Below are 17,762 nucleotides of genomic sequence, written 5' to 3'. Positions count from 1 at the left end.
GTGTGAAATACACCCCTTATCCATGTGAAATACACCCCTTATCCATGAGAAATACTCCCTGCTATCCATGAGAAATACACCCCTTATCCATGAGAAATACACCCCTTATCCGTGTGGAATACACCCCTTATCCGTGTGGAATACACCCCTTATCCGTGTGAAATACACCCTGCTATCCATGAGAAATACACCCCCACCCATGTGAAACACACTCCTTATCCCTGTGAAATACCCCCAGATATCTTTGTGCAGCACATCAAGAAGGGGCTCATCCTCTGGTGCCACAAAATTTGCCCTTCTACACATGCTACCTTGTAGGAAACTGTCTCACCAAAGGCATCCCAGAGCTCCATAACCAACTGCTCAGGAGGAAGAGTCTGTTTGGAGATTTCTCCAGGAACAGATGGCCTCAAAGGCAAAGGCCCAGGCAGGCTGCTCCATCAGGGGTGGCTCTGGAGGAGAGACTCTCCTACGAGGAGGGGACAGCTTGCTGAAGGAGCCAGCCAGAAGGCCCTGGTGGGTGACCAGCAGTACCTGGCACTCTCCTCCAGCGGTGCAGTCCCAGCTCGCCCTCAGTTCTGTCCTGACCTTTCCCCTTCTCCTCAGTAACACAGCTCCAACCAGACATATTTCCAAACCTATCTCCAGGCAACTGTGCACTGTTGAATCCTGCACCTTCACCTCCAGCTCTGAGCCAAATGCTCAAACAAGGGAAACCTGAAATAGCTTCTCCACTGCTCACAGGTGACCCACAACCTCCATTTGAATCGGCTTTTTTATAATTTGTATGAACAAGCTGAACAACATTTTTGAAAGACTGACAGGTATGACTCAGTTACCTAGATATACTCCTAGATATACCCCTAACACATAACTCTGACTTCAGCAACGTTATCTGGAGAGACTTTGCACCTAATGCTTATAAACACCACGGTACAGGACATGTCTAGAGGGAATCCAGAAATTTGGGTTCTATTTATGGCACTTCTCTGTCATTGTTTCAGTTCTTTTCCAACTTGGTACGTAGCATTCAAAATCTGTTTTCAAAGAAACATTTGTCATAAAATTATAAAACATCACTATTTTTGCAAAGGGCTCAAAGAATAAAGGGAAGTCAGTTTTTCAATGTTGTGTTTCTTCTTTCCCCAAATTAGGATTCTACTGTTTCTCCTCTGAAGCATCCAGCAGCACCAGTTTTGAACTGGAATGCTCTGATGAAGCCCATTTCACAGTGGGAAAAGCTGATGGTTTTTTTGTTGTTATGATATTTCCACTGCCATGAAAACACAAGTGCTTAAGATTCTGAGCCTATGCTTCAATAGAGCAGTTCACCACTTTATATTTCAGCTCTTCATAACTGGAATGCAAAGGTGTCTCTCCTTGCCACCTCAAGGCTGGTTACAGTAATTCATATAACCTTAACTTCTATAAAATTCCTTTGCAGAGGGACAAGTCCAGTTCACTCTTCACTGCCTGTCCTAGTTTGACTTCATAGTCACACATTAACAAATTATGCTGTAAAATCAGGTATAAGAACTATAATGAGGAGAAGGGAAGATTTATATCCTCTTTAAACTAGCTGTCCATGTAGGTTTTTGTCGAACTAGCATGTACTAAGCCGAGTTCCCAGCTCAATTCACCACTAAAATGAGCTCTCCAAATGAATTTCTTTTTCAGTACATTTCATTTCATTTCCCAAATGAGAGTTACAGGGATACAGTTGATGGACTGTCTCACTGAAAATTTCTTTCCTTGAGTTTTCATGATTTTATATTTTTTACAAAAGCAGGCAAATCTTGAGAGAACACCTATATCCTCCTGGTCCAACAGGCAACTGTTAAAAACCTTGTCACTTTTGGAAGTCATAGTCTGCACAGACAACCACATTTAAATGAGTTCTGCTCACATTACATTTCTCATTCAGCAATTATTATCTCTTCTCCTGACTTAAACAACTCATTTTCCTCCACTTCACTGTATCATAAATCCAAATAGCTGAACTCATGCTCCATCTAAAACTTCATTTCATGAGAAAAAAAACCCTGTGGTTGCCTCTTTGGTAAAATTAGCTTCTGCTAATAGCTTAATTCATTTATCCACTTCTTTTTATCCTTCCTCTCCCAAGACTGTTACATTTCTAAACTTCTTTTTTAGTTAAACTTTTGATGTCTGCTATCTTTTTTTCCACAGCACACACACTGCCATGCCTCTCCTCCACCACATCCTTCCTTTTGACCCACCTCAAGAGATTTCTTTTTCCACTTTTTGTCTTTTTTTCTTTTGTTCTCCTTTTAGGAAAATGTATTTCTATCACTCAAGAGCCAAGTGCAGTTCCAGAGACTTGATGAATAGGCCCAACATACAGACACATGATTTGTGAGTATTATCAGCCCCATTTATCAGCATGGAAACTTGTAGAACAGCAAAGTGCATTGGCTCCCAAAGAATCCTGTTTCAGTCCCTGGGATAAAATCTGCTCCTCATGTTTTAAAGTCCAATCATTTGTCAACAGACTCAACAGATTTGCATTTTCTATTTCCTTTCTTTTGTATTCCAGTCAGCTGTAAAGCTCTTCCCTTGAGAAATACCAAATTATCCACACTTAATTGATTTCTTATGTTAATATCATTGGCAAAGTTAAAGCAGAAGAAGTAATTTGAGAACCAAAGTGTTAACTGGAATCCAATAATTCTTACAAAGCTGAAAAAAACAACAATTTGATCTCCTCCCATACAGTTTAGCAACGACAAAACCAAACAGGATTGCTGTTGTTTGCATTCAAACACGACACAGCCATTTTCCACTCTGGCTTTTTTATGGGAACAGCGATATGAGACTATGAGCTGATAGATAAACGAGTAATTGGCACCATTACCAGAGCAGACAAAGTCCTTCTTCTGCACCTCAGCCACGAGGAAGCCGCGCAGGCCAACGGGCGCCAGGCAGAAGGTGAACTGGCCGATGGTGCGGCGCTGGCGCAGCCAGTCCGACAGCCAGGCCAGGTGGCAGTCGCAGTGCAGGAAGTTGGAGTGGAGCCGCCTGCAGAAGACACAGCAAACCCACGGTTACTGGTGGCTTTTTAATCATAAGCCACAAAGAGAGCGATCAACCGCGAGCTCTCTGCTGCGGCGTCAGTGGGATCGCTGCACGTTCTTGCTTACAGATGAGCCAGGGCTTGACTGTCCTCATTGCCAGGGAGTATTATACAAAGGTCAGATATAAATTTGTGCTATTATTAACAATGTTTTGGAAGAATTAAGTTCAATGGTGATCCACCATTCTAGAGACAAAAACATGCAAAATTTAAGATTGCTCCACATAATCACTTTGCTTGTGATTTCATATCAGAAAGAGCTGCATGAATGTGATATCTCTGAGTGAATTAAAAGGATGGCTTGTCTAAACATGAGGATCAGGCTGAGGAACAGGATGATGAGTGATTCTTCCCTTTTCTCCCTCCTTTGGGGAGAAGTGGAGAGAGGGAGAGAGAGAACCCCTCCACATTAGCTCAGTTGGTTGGAGCATGGTGTTAATAACATCAAGGTTGTGGGTCTGATCCCTCTATGGGCCATTCATTGAAGACTTGGACTTGATGACTCTTATGGGTCCCTTCCAACTCAATATTCTGGGAAAAGACAGGCAAAATAAAACATCAGAGGCTATTGATACCATTTCTGTTCCTGTGTTGCCTGAACCAGTTCCTCAATGCTCTTTTTCCTGTAGTAATTTAACACAAGTGTAAAGGACCTACAAGGAATTTTCAGCTCATAATAGATCCACTCATGGGCAGCTCCCTGCCCAGCCTGCTCCGTGCCTGGCACCATGGACTTGCAGAACCGTTATCACATCTGCAAAATGATGATGGGTTCACGGAAAAAATCTGGTCATTTAAATAGCTACCAAACTTTAGGTCAAAACAAAAGTCCAGGACATTAATTATTTCATTCCTGTAATGACTCATGCATTTGCAGTGTTGCACCAAATGAAACGATGAACCAAATTAAAAATCCTGTCAGAAGTGGTTAGACAAAGCATTATTCACTAATATTACAGGCACACATTTGGTGTGCACCAGATTTAGCCTTGTCCATCCTCCAAAGAAATTGAATGTCTGTCTGTGAGCTGTCCTTACAGCACAGCAGCAGCTCAGCTCAGCAGTGGCGCCCAGGCTGACAGTCCCCAGATTTGTATGTCTGGGGTGGACAGCCACAATAAAGAAAATATTTTAAAAAACCACAAATCTGGAACTGAGAGTTTATCCTGTAGAGATGGAAAACACTAATCTCCTGGGAGCACTAGAAAATGTAATTGTTTGACAAGGATGGCTAGAAGACCTTGAGTTTAGGGATTCTGAAGTTATTTAATTGAAGCTGCAGGAAGTTCGATTTCTAGTAAAATGTTTGGCTATTACAAACCATTAATCTGCCTTTTTGTTGAAGAACAAATAAATACATAAATATCATCTAGCCAGAAATCATCCTAAGTAAGACTTTGTTGTAACCTAAGAGAGGCAGCATTTCAGTTAAGTCCTCAGAGTCTCATCCTTCCCACCACAGCAGTCAACAGTGATACGCAGGAGCATTTTCCCTCTGGAACTGAGCTCATCCCATGCCACTCCCTGCACCCACCATATGCAGGCATGAGTGAGGAAAGCACAATATCAAAAAAAGGTTTAGGGTTAGGGAGTTTTCCAGTTCTGTGAGCTGGGCTGTTTTTTTCCTTCACCTCACTAAACTGATTTATCTGGGTTTCAGTAGTGCAAACCACCACCTCTCTGCCTCAGCAGAGCCATCCCTGTCATCTTCTAAAGTCCTTTTGTGCAGCTACTCCTGGTTTGCTTTGGAGAGGAGATCATTTAGAGACCTTCTCAATCTTAACAAAGCAGCCTATCAGAATATATTTTTAATAATTATATTAATAAATATAGCCTCAAGAAGACTTTTCACAGTACTTCAAAAGCATTATAAACCAATTCCCTGTGAACACAAAAAACACTGAAGTGATTTTGCACATTTTCAGTTTACCCTTAAATAAAAAAAATTAAAAGAAATACCGTAATTACCTGTCTCAGCAGTAACTGACAGATGCAGAGACAACAGGACACTTACCATTAAGCAAATAGGTAGAGGGAACATGCTTTATTATAAATAAAGCTGTTTCAAGCAAAGGAAAACAGATCAATAAAAACTAATTCCTGTCACTTCCAATCAAGGCTAAAAATCGATGAAACTTAAGAACAGAAAAGACAGTTAACTAAAATTCTTAGCACAGAAGAGCTGATTTTAGTAAATAATTCTTCAATGCTTTAAATGCTTCAAACTTCCTGGCATTTTACCCTTTTTTTCCTTTCCCCTGAGTGCTCATGTTCAAGGTTAATATACTTTTTATATTTTCTTCTCTATTCTACAATGGGCAGATTGTTTTGAGAGCCATGAAGAAAAGCTGTTTATTCACGGAACCATCAGAGCAGCAGGAGCATCCCCAAATGTCCTGCTAATGGATCTCATCAGAGTGTAAAAGAGACACACAGGGACACACTGTCCACACTGCACTGGGCCTCAGCTAATGGGAAAAAGGGCTCGTCCCCACCTAAGGAGCATTCAGACCAGGGATTTCCTACAAAAACTTCCAAAAAAATCCACATCGAAGTGTGAGACTATTTGAGAAGGGGGACACACTGACGACCATTTTTTAAGAAAACAGTGTAGTCACCAAACTGTGAGGACATCATTCATGATCCATTTCCAACAAGAAACCCTAGAGAATATTAACATCTTCCCCCAAACAGTATCTTTATACAAATTCCTATATAGACCTGCTAGGGGTGTTATTTGGCAGTCTTTGGAGACTGAAACCTGTCACTAGATATTGATGAAACTGACTTTACAGAACATCAGCTGAATGAATACAAATGCAAGTTTGCCAAAGTTGCCCTTTTATCCATAGACCGTAAATTAAGTTTCCAGCAAATCCTTTTAGAGTGGGTCAGCATTCATGTTCTATAAAATGTGTCTCTCAGAATTCAATAGAAAAGCTTCCCTTTATAAATCCTATTTATGACTTTCTTCCCTTTTTTTTTTCTTTTTTTCCCCCCTTAATTACAGCAGAGGGGGATTAGTCAGTGTAAGTCTCCGGGGAGCTATACACTAAGCCATCTCTGAAATTAAACTAAAAGGAAAATGGCAGAAGGCACTGAAGGCAGTGAGCTCTGCTAACAGACAAGACTGGCTACTCTGGAAAAACCAGGCAAATTTTCTGGACCACTGTGACTGAATAAGAAAAGGCAAAGCTCCAGGAACCTTAACTCTACACCTTTATCTTCTTTATTCATTCTCTTCTTAAAGACAAACATCTCATTTCCATTTAATTACTTACATTAAGATCTAATAATGTCATCATTTAATGAAGAATGTAAATTTAAGTCAGAGGTTATCTTGCAGAGATTGACATAAGTAAGAGCCATTTTTCTTCAGTTCTGTTAATTTATTTAATATGATTTACACATGCATGCAGAGCATCCTTAAAGTATTGCATTTTTTCAGTGGCACAGAAAATTTTCAGGCTAGCTACTATTTCCCTTTCTTTGCCTTTTAAATTAAATACATCTTGAATGAGTTTGAGAATCTGGAGGAAAAACAGGGATGCTTTGTTTAGACGTGACTTTTCCTGAAGCCGTGTATTCCCTAAAGGAATTTAAAGAAATAATTTACTTAAAGAAAATGGTTTTGGTAGGCTATGGCTAAATTACACAAATGCTTAGTCTAATTTCACAGTCTTTGTATTTTGATCTACTAAAGAACAGAGCTTTTCCAGTGCAATGGCATCCAGCTCAAAACCAAATGGATTTGATATAAGAGAAGCTTTTATTAAAAAAAAATCCATCAGAATAAGTAACATTTTGTTTCAGAAAGTATCTGGAAAGATGCTTTTTCCCCATCCTTTAAAAATGCCTTGTTTCAGAAATTAGTATTTTGAATTTGAAAAGAATAAATGGGATTTAAACACAGGATATTTACAAAATTCAATAATTTGATCCATCTGAACAGTTTTTAGGATCTTGATAATGTTCCAGCTTGGAACACATTTCACATTATGGATTTTCCCATGGGGAAAAAAAAAAAAGCTAGTTTCTTTTCTGGGTAAATTCAAAATCTTGATAAAACTGACTCTTACTTAATGCTGGGCAAATCCAGAACAGTGGCTCTCAGGGGCCTTTCACCCTGCCCAGGCTCACCAGGGGCTCCCCAGCCCTGAAGCCACCCAGGTCCCTGAGGCAGCCTGAGGGACTGAAATGACATTATCACAGATGACAAATAGCCAAAAAGTTGGCTTACAGCATCAGTATTGTATTATAATATCAGAAGATCCTACTCACAGAGTCCTGATCTTTGGCATGTGATTGAAGCTGGTGACAGGAATGCGGGTGATGTTGTTATTGTTGAGGGTACTGTTAGGAGAGAAAAAAAAGGGAGAGAAGAGAATAATAGATTGATCAGTTATTTGCATTTCTTCACCAACACACTATTTACAGAAACAACCCGTTCAAATTCTTGGTAATAAATGTGCCTGGCTTCGAGCAAGAAGACACACTCCCCGATAGCAGTGACAATTAGTGACATACCATGAAAGATATTGCTCAGGGAAAGCAACCAACAGCAGCGTAAGGATGGCTGGAGGCCACTGTGTGCCATGTCTGGGTAACGAGGGGCACAGGAGTTTTTATCAACTACTGGAACAGATCCAGACCTGTCAGTTCAGCTGCCTCTTTGTTCAAAAACCTGGTGCAACCTGAGTGGGGGGACACGAGACTTGGGCACAGCATGTAAAGGGCTCACTGTGACCAAAAGAGAGCTGTTGTCTCTCACAGGCTTGTTAGCACAGCCCACTGACACGGCCAGACAGCTCCAATTGCTCCTCGGAAACACATGGACGGATGGGCTCCCTCTCCTCCCTTTCCTTAGGAAAAATATGGGGAGTGGAGCAGCCTGTAATAAAGCATGTCCTGACGCAGGCACGTAAGGATTGCTGCTGTTCTATCAAAGCTGAGCCTGAAGAGAAAATAATCTCAGCAGCTGGAGTGGAGGGACCCCCTTAGAGCTTCTCAGGAAGAATGAACTGACTCGATTACCATCAGCCGAGTGTACTGCTCCCATTTGTGTAGCTCCTAATTATATCAATGACTCTCCAGCAAATTAGAAGCTATAAAATTTATCAAGATGGCACAGGAAATGGAAAGCACTTCAACAGAGCATAATTGCCATGCTGCAAGTGCACCAAATCTGCAAATACAAGTAGCCCAGTTTGTCATGAGAATGGACAGGGCCGGTGACCACTCTGTCCCCCAGCGTGGCCAGTCCTGCCATCGCCTATTTGAAACATGTGGTGTCCAGAGCACCAGGGCAGGGAGCAACCTCTGCTTTCTACCTGGAGCACAGAATTCCACAGGGTCACTTTGGCAGAAGACAGTGCTTTTGTGCGTTTATGCGTGTGCTGAAGGAAATACCTGCTGAAGCAACCTAATGGTGTGTAATCCTTCCCTGAACGATTTAGCTGCTCCCATGTCATGTATTTACATGAGACATTTAATCAAAAGCTCTAGAAAAGTTTTCCAGGAGTTAACTCTCTTTCTTGATCATCTGCCAATTCAAAAACATTTTTACAATTCTGCCTAGAAATCCCTTGGCAGAGCCATCATCTAAAACGTCAGCAGATTACAGCTAATTAGATTTTACCCTATTAAGACTGGGTTTTGGGTACACAGGAAGACATACACACACACTGGCAAAGCCAGGAGGTTGCAGGGTACCCTGGCTCTGCACAGGCACACTCAGGAGCAGGGTGGGAGCAGCTCTGACACTGGCAGCATGTTTTGCTGCTGCTGCTGTGCTGCATCCTGGCAGGACAGCACCCAAGCACTCTGTCAGCAGGATCAGAACTGGTATTCCAGCACAGTGCTGCACCAGATGGATGCACTGGCAATCTGGAGCCAGCTTGGGGGCTGACATACCCATGACAGCAAGCTGCACCAACAGAGCAAAATTACCCTTCCTTCCCAAATCTGTGAGCAGAGAGAGTTATGTCAGTAAAAGCAGAGTTTTGAAAATCTGGAATCTGCATGTGAGATCTGCTGCCAGAGATCTGTATCAGTCAAGTCACACACGTTCACACACCAGGCTGATAAGAGCTGCCAGTCTCAGCACATGATAACTTATAGTATAACGTGTAGTATTCATTCCAGATCCTCTGGAAAACTTGAAGATATTAAAAATTGGACAGGAAACACACAGCCAAGTACTGGGCTCAGTGGGTGTACAAACTCCTGGGTTTGTGGATTCAGGTTCTCAATATGCAAGGACTCAAAGGCAGTCTACTAAAAATTTAAAGGACACGAAGAAGAGGGAAACACTGTCAACTTCAGCAGGAGAGCTGGAAGTCAGCTCTTAGAGCTGTCAGCCACTCTGCCAGCTGTGCCTCCCAGCCTGCAGGACTCTGCTGTTCTGTGGCTGCAGTGCTGGCGGTGAGCACCCTGAGCACCAGTGCTCATCTGCAGGGCTGAAACTCTGCCTCTCAATCCCTGCTAAGGTCACGGTGGCAACTCACATCCTGCTGTGGCACCTCTCTGTCATACAAGTGCCAGTGCTCCATTACCTTATTTACCCAGTGATGTAACCAAAGTCTTTTGTGGCCAATGAGCCAAAACAAGCTTGTACAACAATTTCAGAAAGTGAACAAACCCACTGGGAGTGCATGAATATATACATCAACACACTCAGCCTTCAGTATCTGTGTGTGTTTGCTCTTTACATGTTGGGAAGTTCAAACAGGGCTCAGAAATGGCATATATAATTGCACCACCATTTTTTTCCCTGTAAATATATAAATATAATTCTGAGGCAACCCTCTGCCTTAGTTGCCTGTTACATTAAAATGAGTTATGCACTCGGACGGAAGATTATAGGTATGCAGTGATAAATAAAAGCCACATGTAAAGTCAGCTCACAAAAACTAAATCACATACGTAGCTGATGTCTGAATCAGTCACACATGGCACTACAGGAGTCACTAGGGGCCATAGGAATTCAAGAGAGATTTTTCTATTGATTTCTAAAGGATGTGGATTGGATCTAGGCAGAACAGGCTGTGACAGTGAGCTTCCTTCTGCGCTGGGCAGAGAACACATCCCTGTCTCCCAGTGCAATTCATCTGCATGCAGAAAGGTCACCCATTACTGTCTGACTCGATGATTCAAAAATATTTTAAAAGTTCTTAAAATATTTCTATTTCACAGACAAAGCATTATTCCAATCACACAGCGTTTCTGCTCACAAGATATCAAATGAGAGTGGCTCAGGTTTTGCAGGTATTTGAGGTTTCAAATATTTGCTTATTTTCAAATAAGCAAAGGTTTCCCACAGTTCATTGAGAAATATATAACCCTCCTTCTAAGAATCCTAAATCAGTGTTGAATTAATATTCTCTTCAAACACAAATTTCAGGGATAACTCTAGCAGACAGCTACTGCTCAGGTGACTTAGTAGAATACTATTTCATTGATATTTAAATGTTAACCATAATGAATGCAATAAAACATCTATGATAACAGCAATTATTTCAGAACAGAGGAGGCCAAACACTGCAAAGGGCACTAATTGCTAGTGAACAGTCTGCACTACAGCCCAGCTGGAGCTGCAGGAATTTAACCCTGCTGCTCTGGCTGCACAGCAGTCAGCTCCCAGGCAATGGGAGCTCTGGAATGGGAACATGTTCAGGTAGAGATGAGCTCTAGAGACATTCTGTAAAGCCTTTCATCACGCACATGATTCCTTCCCAGCAATGATTTTTTAAGAGATGTGTCCTGACAGGGGTGAGCATACAATACAGCAGCATTTTTAGCACATGATGGGAAAATACAAATGATGCTCCAGTTGTCTGCTGGCTGCTCCAGGGTCCCAGCCTCAGACTGATCCACCCAATATTCAAATCCATAGGAAGAGATTTGTAAATACCAGAAAGCTGTGAGAAATAGAAATTCCAGAATCTTCTGATTCTTCCAACATCATGTGGGAAAACATATTCTGCTGAGTGGTCCTCATCCTTATACCTCCCACCTCTTCCAGAACCCAACATGTCCCTTGAAAAAGCACTGTCCTCTCATTTAGAAGTCCTCTCCCTGTAAACTATTCACATCCAAAATGCTGTATCAGGAAACTGGAGCTATAGACAATATTATTTATGCCAGCCAACTTCCCACCTTGGGCTGTGATCCTTGTCAGATCTTGCAGGGTAAGCAGAAGCAGACTGCAGCAGTCCTAAGGATCCTCCAAGGACTACTTGGAAGATGCATAACGTGAGATCAGCAGCCTCTGAGGTGGCACATCCTCCACCACTGTGAACTGGCATAGTCCCACAGACTTCAATTTACAGCCCCAGCGGAGCCGCTTACCTAACTCACTGCTCTGCCAGTCGCCCAAACTGGCTACAGGCACACGTGGAGCTGCCTTCTTCCTTCTGAAGGATAAAGCTGATTTACAGCCCCTACTAATCAGAATTTTCCTAAAGGAAAGAGTGCTCAGTCTGCAATCCTGTCACGATTTGAAAACAATTACTTATCTCCTTCCTCAAACTTTTGGTGCAAGTTTAATTCCATGCAGTTGCATATTTGTCCTCTTCTGACTTGCTCCAAATTCATGAACACCACTGCAGTTTCCTGACAGAGAGCTGTTAATTCCAGACTTAATGTAATTACATTAAAATCACTAACCAGCAGAAACGACTGTCATGTCTGTGGTTTTTTCAATAATATTTACGCATTAGTCTTTACACATTTCTCCACCTTCTTGTATAGGACTGATGAGAGTCAGAAAAAAATGATACTTCTAATGCTAGAGGAAATCACACAAATTTTATGGCAGAGACCTTGAGACAAAAGGAAACTACTTAAATTTTGAACCCCGCTAATAGTACAAGTATTTTATTTTAAAAGCTCAGAAACTCTAAGCACCCTTTCAGGTCCCCTGGACTAATTCAGAGAGCAGAAATCCCAGGCTGTCAGATCAATATTCAGTCTCAATTCTGTAAATCACAGACTACACAGAGATTTTTGTTTCCCTTCTTAAAATTCAATTAATATCATTAAGAGCATATAATAAATACCAGAATCCTTGTCAATTTTTTCATCTGAAATAATACTTCCATGAAAACATACCCACATGCTCTATTCTGGTTTAGTACCAAAAGGATCTTCTCTGACAGAAAATGTTACACAACACAACAGAAATACCTGAAACATTAACTATTTAGTAAAATAGCAACTGTCCTAATGTTTTCCAGCCACACTTCAAGTGGGAAACTACATAGGTTGTTTCTTTTGTTTAACACACAACACTGATGACAATACCACCTGCTGCATCCCAGCTTAAAAAAACATTCTGGTCTTCTAGTTTATCACTGACAAAAGCAAAAAACACTTTGCAGATGTCCATTTTCTAAGTACAAGGCATTTTCATAATTGTACAGTACAATAGCCACAGTGATATTTCTTGTTTTCAACCTGATTTTGAACAGATTCAAATGAAAGGGGCAGGGGAGAACCTGTTGGATGCTGAAGATGCCTTTTGTTACTTGTCAGTAACAGACTGGTTTCCTTTCCTATTCCACTTCTGCAGCTGAATAGCAAAACAGCTAAGCAAACTGAGAAATTTTAATTCAAACTTAATTCAAATTGAGAAAACACTTTTCCCCACCCAAGGCTTAATAAGCATCTCCCATAGCTACTAGAGGCCTGCTGTGCTGGCCATTCAGGTTTTTGATCCACACCAGCCTGCTTTTGTGTCACATTTGGCTGACCATGGGACATCACAGCATTTGCAAAATTCTCAGTTAGAAAGAAATACTCAGACCCATTTACTGATAGGTAAATGAAGAAAGAGATCTGCATGTACTAGATTATTGCTGCGTTTGAACGCCTTTTATTTTTGGGCACTGTAGATTCTTTACGGGCTTCCAATACACAAGATTTGATATCAGGAATCCTGCAAACTGCAGCCCTTCTTTGGCAGCACAGGCTTCCAAGTGTGTCTGTGGGCTTCACTCTAAGTTAAACAACGATGTTCAGTTCCTTTTCCCACTCAAAACTCTCTTGACACACTGTGAAAGGGTGGTGCTGGGTTACTTCCCTCTGTGATAAACCTGGGTTTTGAAAGTGAGATGCTGATACAGAGCAGCAAAGCAAAAGGGACAAGGCTGGTGGGGCAGAGCTGTACCAGACCATGCAGCACTGGTAGCACTAACAACTAACATTTCCTTCTGTCTCCTCCAATTACCCCACTGCTCAGTCACGGGGTGCTCTTGGCTGTGTGCGTAATCCCCACGCTGTGTGTCCGTAACACCATGTAATTGGGCCTAATGCAAGATTATTATCCGTGTGCATGCAATGGATAGCTACAAATGGTGTGTCTGCAGGCTGGTAACGTTCCCAGGAGTGAATTACTGTCATACTCCCCGATTACTGCTTCTCCCACAACTGCCATGGCTCCCAGCTCCTATCCCCAGTGTAACTATACATCCCATAAATGAGACCAGGAAATTTATTCAGACTTAACCAAGGCATCTCCAAGCATAATTAAGCCTCTCACGTTAATAGTTTTTTTGATAATGTTACTTCTACTCAGAAGTGGGTGAAGTGATGCAAAAAAAAAAAAAGGCTGAACAGCTCTGCCTGAGTTGCCAGTGGAGCTCAGAAGACAACACTACTCTGTCCTGGCAGTGCCAGAAACACAACTTCTCCAAGACCTCAAAGCTTGGGGGTGTGCCTGTGTGTGTAGTGTTGGTAAATAAGAGTGAAGGAATCTTTCCCCTGTGTACTGAAACTGTTGAGCCTGTGCAAGATCAGACATCACCATCAGTATTTATGCACATAAAGAGAAGGATCTAAGGGTCTGTCTGAAATACAGAGACAAAACATCAGTTTGGGAGACTGCATCAGCAGCATAATTTAGCACTAAGAGTGCCAGTACCTTAGACCTCTGTGTTAGCAGATTCATATCACTTACTTTTAAACCTCCATTGAACTACATAAAATACCACTGCAAAGGGAATACATCCTCTGTTCCTTGTATTCACACAAGGGTTAAGAAAAGCAGTTAACAGGCTTAAATTTCACAGAGGGACTTTCATTATATATAGGGAAAATGTTTCTTACAATAAGAACAGAGTGTGCAGCCATCAGCAGGGAGGCCTGTAATAAAATACTAAATGAATCCCTGTCAGGAATGGCATTGGATTCAATGGGCCTGCCCCTGGGAGGGACAGTGGATGACAACTTCTGACCCCCTCCAGCCCTCACACAGCACCCAATATAATTAACAGCTGCAATTCCAAAAAGTGAATCTAAATCTATATTTAGTAATAAACCCAAGACTTTAATTTTATACGCTGCCATAATTAATGTTTGTAATTAACTTTCAGATTGCAGGGCAAAAGAAGCTATATTTCCAATAGCTGTAAAGAGCTCTTTTTCACACAAGTCAGGAGGAAGTTGCATTGAATTAAGTATTTACTGTTTCTTATGGCCTCTGATGAAAAAGCAAAGTGGCTTTGGCACTCCATCCCTCAGCACTGAGTGCAGTCACCTTCGACTTTCAAGGCATCCAAGGTTTGCTTGTTAGGCAACGTCCAAAACTCAACTGCACCTCTTCTGAGCTGTGGTGAGTCCCGAGTGCCTCTTGTACTCAATTCCTTGATCTCACCACAGACTGTTTGAGCGAAAGCCCACAACTACCATGTGGGCAGATAATGAAAGCAACTGATGCTGCACCGATTAATCCGTTACTCGGCACTGTTAGAAAACATAATGATCTCACAAGGGGCCTTATTCACTGACATAGAGCAGCAGAGCTCTGAGCTGACACCTCAAATTAGCAGCACAAGCAATAACAGCTGGGGGTTTGTCTCAATATTTGTACCCAACTTTAAAATGAGTTGGCACAAGACAAGTGCTATTTTTAAACACAATGTTACCCAAGGCAAATAATGGTCTAAATAGTCTCCAGGTGACACGAAGAACCCACTGAAATAAAAATAACTGGTTGCCAATTTGTGGTTTTTGTTCTAGTATTAGTCTTTTGACAATGTGTTCACAAATGTTCTCAACACAGCAACGTGAGAGGCTCCAGCATCGTTAACTTGGGAAGCTGACATCAGAAATATGACTATCTCAAGGATACAGAGGAAAGAAAATCTTCCTTTTAGAAATGTATGGAAAAAATAAAGTAAATAAGCTTAGCAGAGAATTATGCACAAAACTGCCAACAGTGTTTATTGCTACAATTGCCTTGTTCTTCCCATTCTGTGGCTAATTTTAATTTGCATATAACTGTCAGATTTTAACTATTTAAGCTTATTATAAAGGCCAGATGTTTAAAGCAGACATTTTTTCCCCTTGAAGGAGTGAGATTCCTTTCAAAGACATCAGGCTTTAGGGAAACTGAGTTATTATAGTAACAGACTCTGTGTTTAAAACTCCTGTTTTGTCACCTGGCAAGAACCAGGATGATCACGTTTGCCCACAGCACAACTTTAGCACATATTAACTTAAGTCCTGTAATTGCTGCCTTAATTCTCCCTAGAGTCTAGCTGTGCCTTGGCTGGAGTCTCTGCAACTGACAAGCTCAGGAGCTGAGGCTAAGAGCAGGGGAAAGAGAGGACTGCAGCGAGAAAATGCTGGGCAAGCTGAAGAGATTGGGACTAGGAGTCACTGGAAAAGGGCAAGAGGCCAGAAAAAAATCATATGGGCCAGCACATCAAAGGTTTTACTTGGTATTTAAACAAGCATGAGCAAAATTAAGGATTTCAGTGGCATATGGCCAAACCTTCTGGTGTTACCTTTAGCCCTGAATTTATGTTAGATATGCACATACATATTGTTATGCCTGAATTTACTTACTTATGCCAAGACCCAAATAAATAAAATATTCCAAAACAAGATGAAGTAGAGAACAGAACAAGGAAAAATAAAACATAATAAAGGTTATACAGACAAAGTGGTACAAATTTAGATTGTGTACATCGTTAGATGTTAAATCAAAAATATCACTCACATGGTCTTACATGAAATACCTTATTGCTTCCCCTAAAGGAAGTTGCTCTTTTTGTGCACAGAAAGACATTGCTATTTTCCCACACAATCAAATCACCTCTATCAGCTGTATAAAATACACGTACTAGTTGCATCTCCCAATTCTAACATCTATGCCCAGTGAGAGTTGAAAAAGCTTTTTAGAGAAGTTTCAATCAGCTTTTCAATCTTTTACATGGAACTTTAATTCTAGGCAGAAAATAAAAATTCCATTCAGCCTGAATTAAAATATAAAAGCATTGGTGCAAAGACAAGAGAATGCAGGCTGAAATTATTCTGCGCTGCTTTATTTTTGAATGAAGGATTCTCCAATAAGCTATTCTTCTAAACTCAAAAACAGCAAATGAAACATTGGCTTAAATTTTTTTTTTTTTTGAATGAAGAAATTTTCTCAGGTCTTTGCCCAAAGGCTACACGTTTTTCAGTACACTGTATTGGGAATGCCTGCTGTGGCTCTAAGTCCTAAGTACATCCAGAATTTTGATTCAGAGAAATAAAATATTTCTGTGAACACTGAGTAAATGTTTTGCATCGTTAGGGTGGTTTTGATGTTTCTCTATGGTACCAAATTATGAGGCTGATATTATTGCCTAGAACCACTGGGAACGAGTCCAATTCTTATAATACACAGACCAATGCCTGCTGAAGCCAGAGCAAATCCCATGGCTGATTTCAGCAGGGAATGAATCTAGTCCCTGCAATCCATTTATTTAGGCACAGATTTTTGCAGGAGCCACAGCAATCAAAAATATAATTGCATTCCATTTAAACTCCCCTAAATTTTATTTTGTAGATTCATTTGAAAATCTCTTGTTCAATGAATTAATACAATAAACCTAAAATACAATTATTTTACTTTCATATAAATTCACTGTTAAGTAGAGATGGCTTTGGTTCTTTTTTTTACGTTATACTCTCATACCAAACATGGCTCTTGGTGTCACCCAACTGCACGCATACCAGGTACTGTGGTTTACGGATTCTTTGCTGCTCCTGACAAACCCAGTGGAAACAGGACTGGGTTCTCAATGCATACAGAGGTCTGAAAGCCTACCAGAGTGAATTTATGGAAAAGATGAAACAGAATCAACAACATGAAGTCAGATTATACAAACCTTAAGTTTGATGCATCAGCTCCTCAGCAAAATAAAACAGTTTCTCAGGTCCCTGCCTAAACTGTTAGTTTAGGTTAGTCCTAACGGGTTAGTCCTTTCTGAAGCTGAAGCAGCCTTACAAACACAATCCAATTCAAATTAACACGGTTCAACTCCAAAATTTGAAAAGAGCGAGCAACTTTGGTCATTTGTTCAGGTTCATGGCTTTTAATGATGGCGATTTCCAAGGTAAAATGTTCCAGCATTCAGTCAGCTGAGTGCTACTATTTTCTTACAGGACTTCACCAAAAGACCTTCTGAAGAAATTGATTAACATTGGATCAGAAAGGAACAGTATCATTGTTCAAAGCCATGTTTTAATTTGTCTTGTCCTGAGCACACTGCAGCCTTAATGCTACAGCTTTATGGTAAAAGACTCTGTTCTGACAGCCTTCCCCTCACAGTGAACACCACCTTTCATACTCCTCCAAGTAACACATCAACTACAGAAAAGCCATTCCAAGTGGCAGAGA

The 17,762-nt window shown here is 41.1% G+C and overlaps 1 protein-coding gene across 3 annotated transcripts in view; it reads right to left on the bottom strand.

The window, feature by feature from the left end:
- The window catches only part of SLIT3 (slit guidance ligand 3), a 468,178-nt gene that overhangs the window by 177,393 nt on the left and 273,023 nt on the right, over positions 1-17,762 (bottom strand). For all 3 annotated transcript variants that reach the window (XM_042025380.1, XM_042025382.1, XM_042025381.1), the window contains 2 exons: positions 7,376-7,447; positions 2,876-3,039 (listed from right to left, as the gene is read on the bottom strand). In XM_042025380.1, the coding sequence (XP_041881314.1) occupies positions 2,876-3,039; positions 7,376-7,447 (236 nt within the window). The remainder of the gene's footprint in view (positions 1-2,875; positions 3,040-7,375; positions 7,448-17,762) is intronic.

This window comes from Corvus kubaryi, unplaced genomic scaffold (genome assembly GCF_017639235.1).
Source record: "Corvus kubaryi isolate FWS band 111438036 unplaced genomic scaffold, C.kubaryi_AGA036_p1.0 37270, whole genome shotgun sequence".
Taxonomy (NCBI): Eukaryota; Metazoa; Chordata; class Aves; order Passeriformes; family Corvidae; genus Corvus; species Corvus kubaryi.
This window is presented reverse-complemented; position numbering and strand designations above follow the sequence as displayed.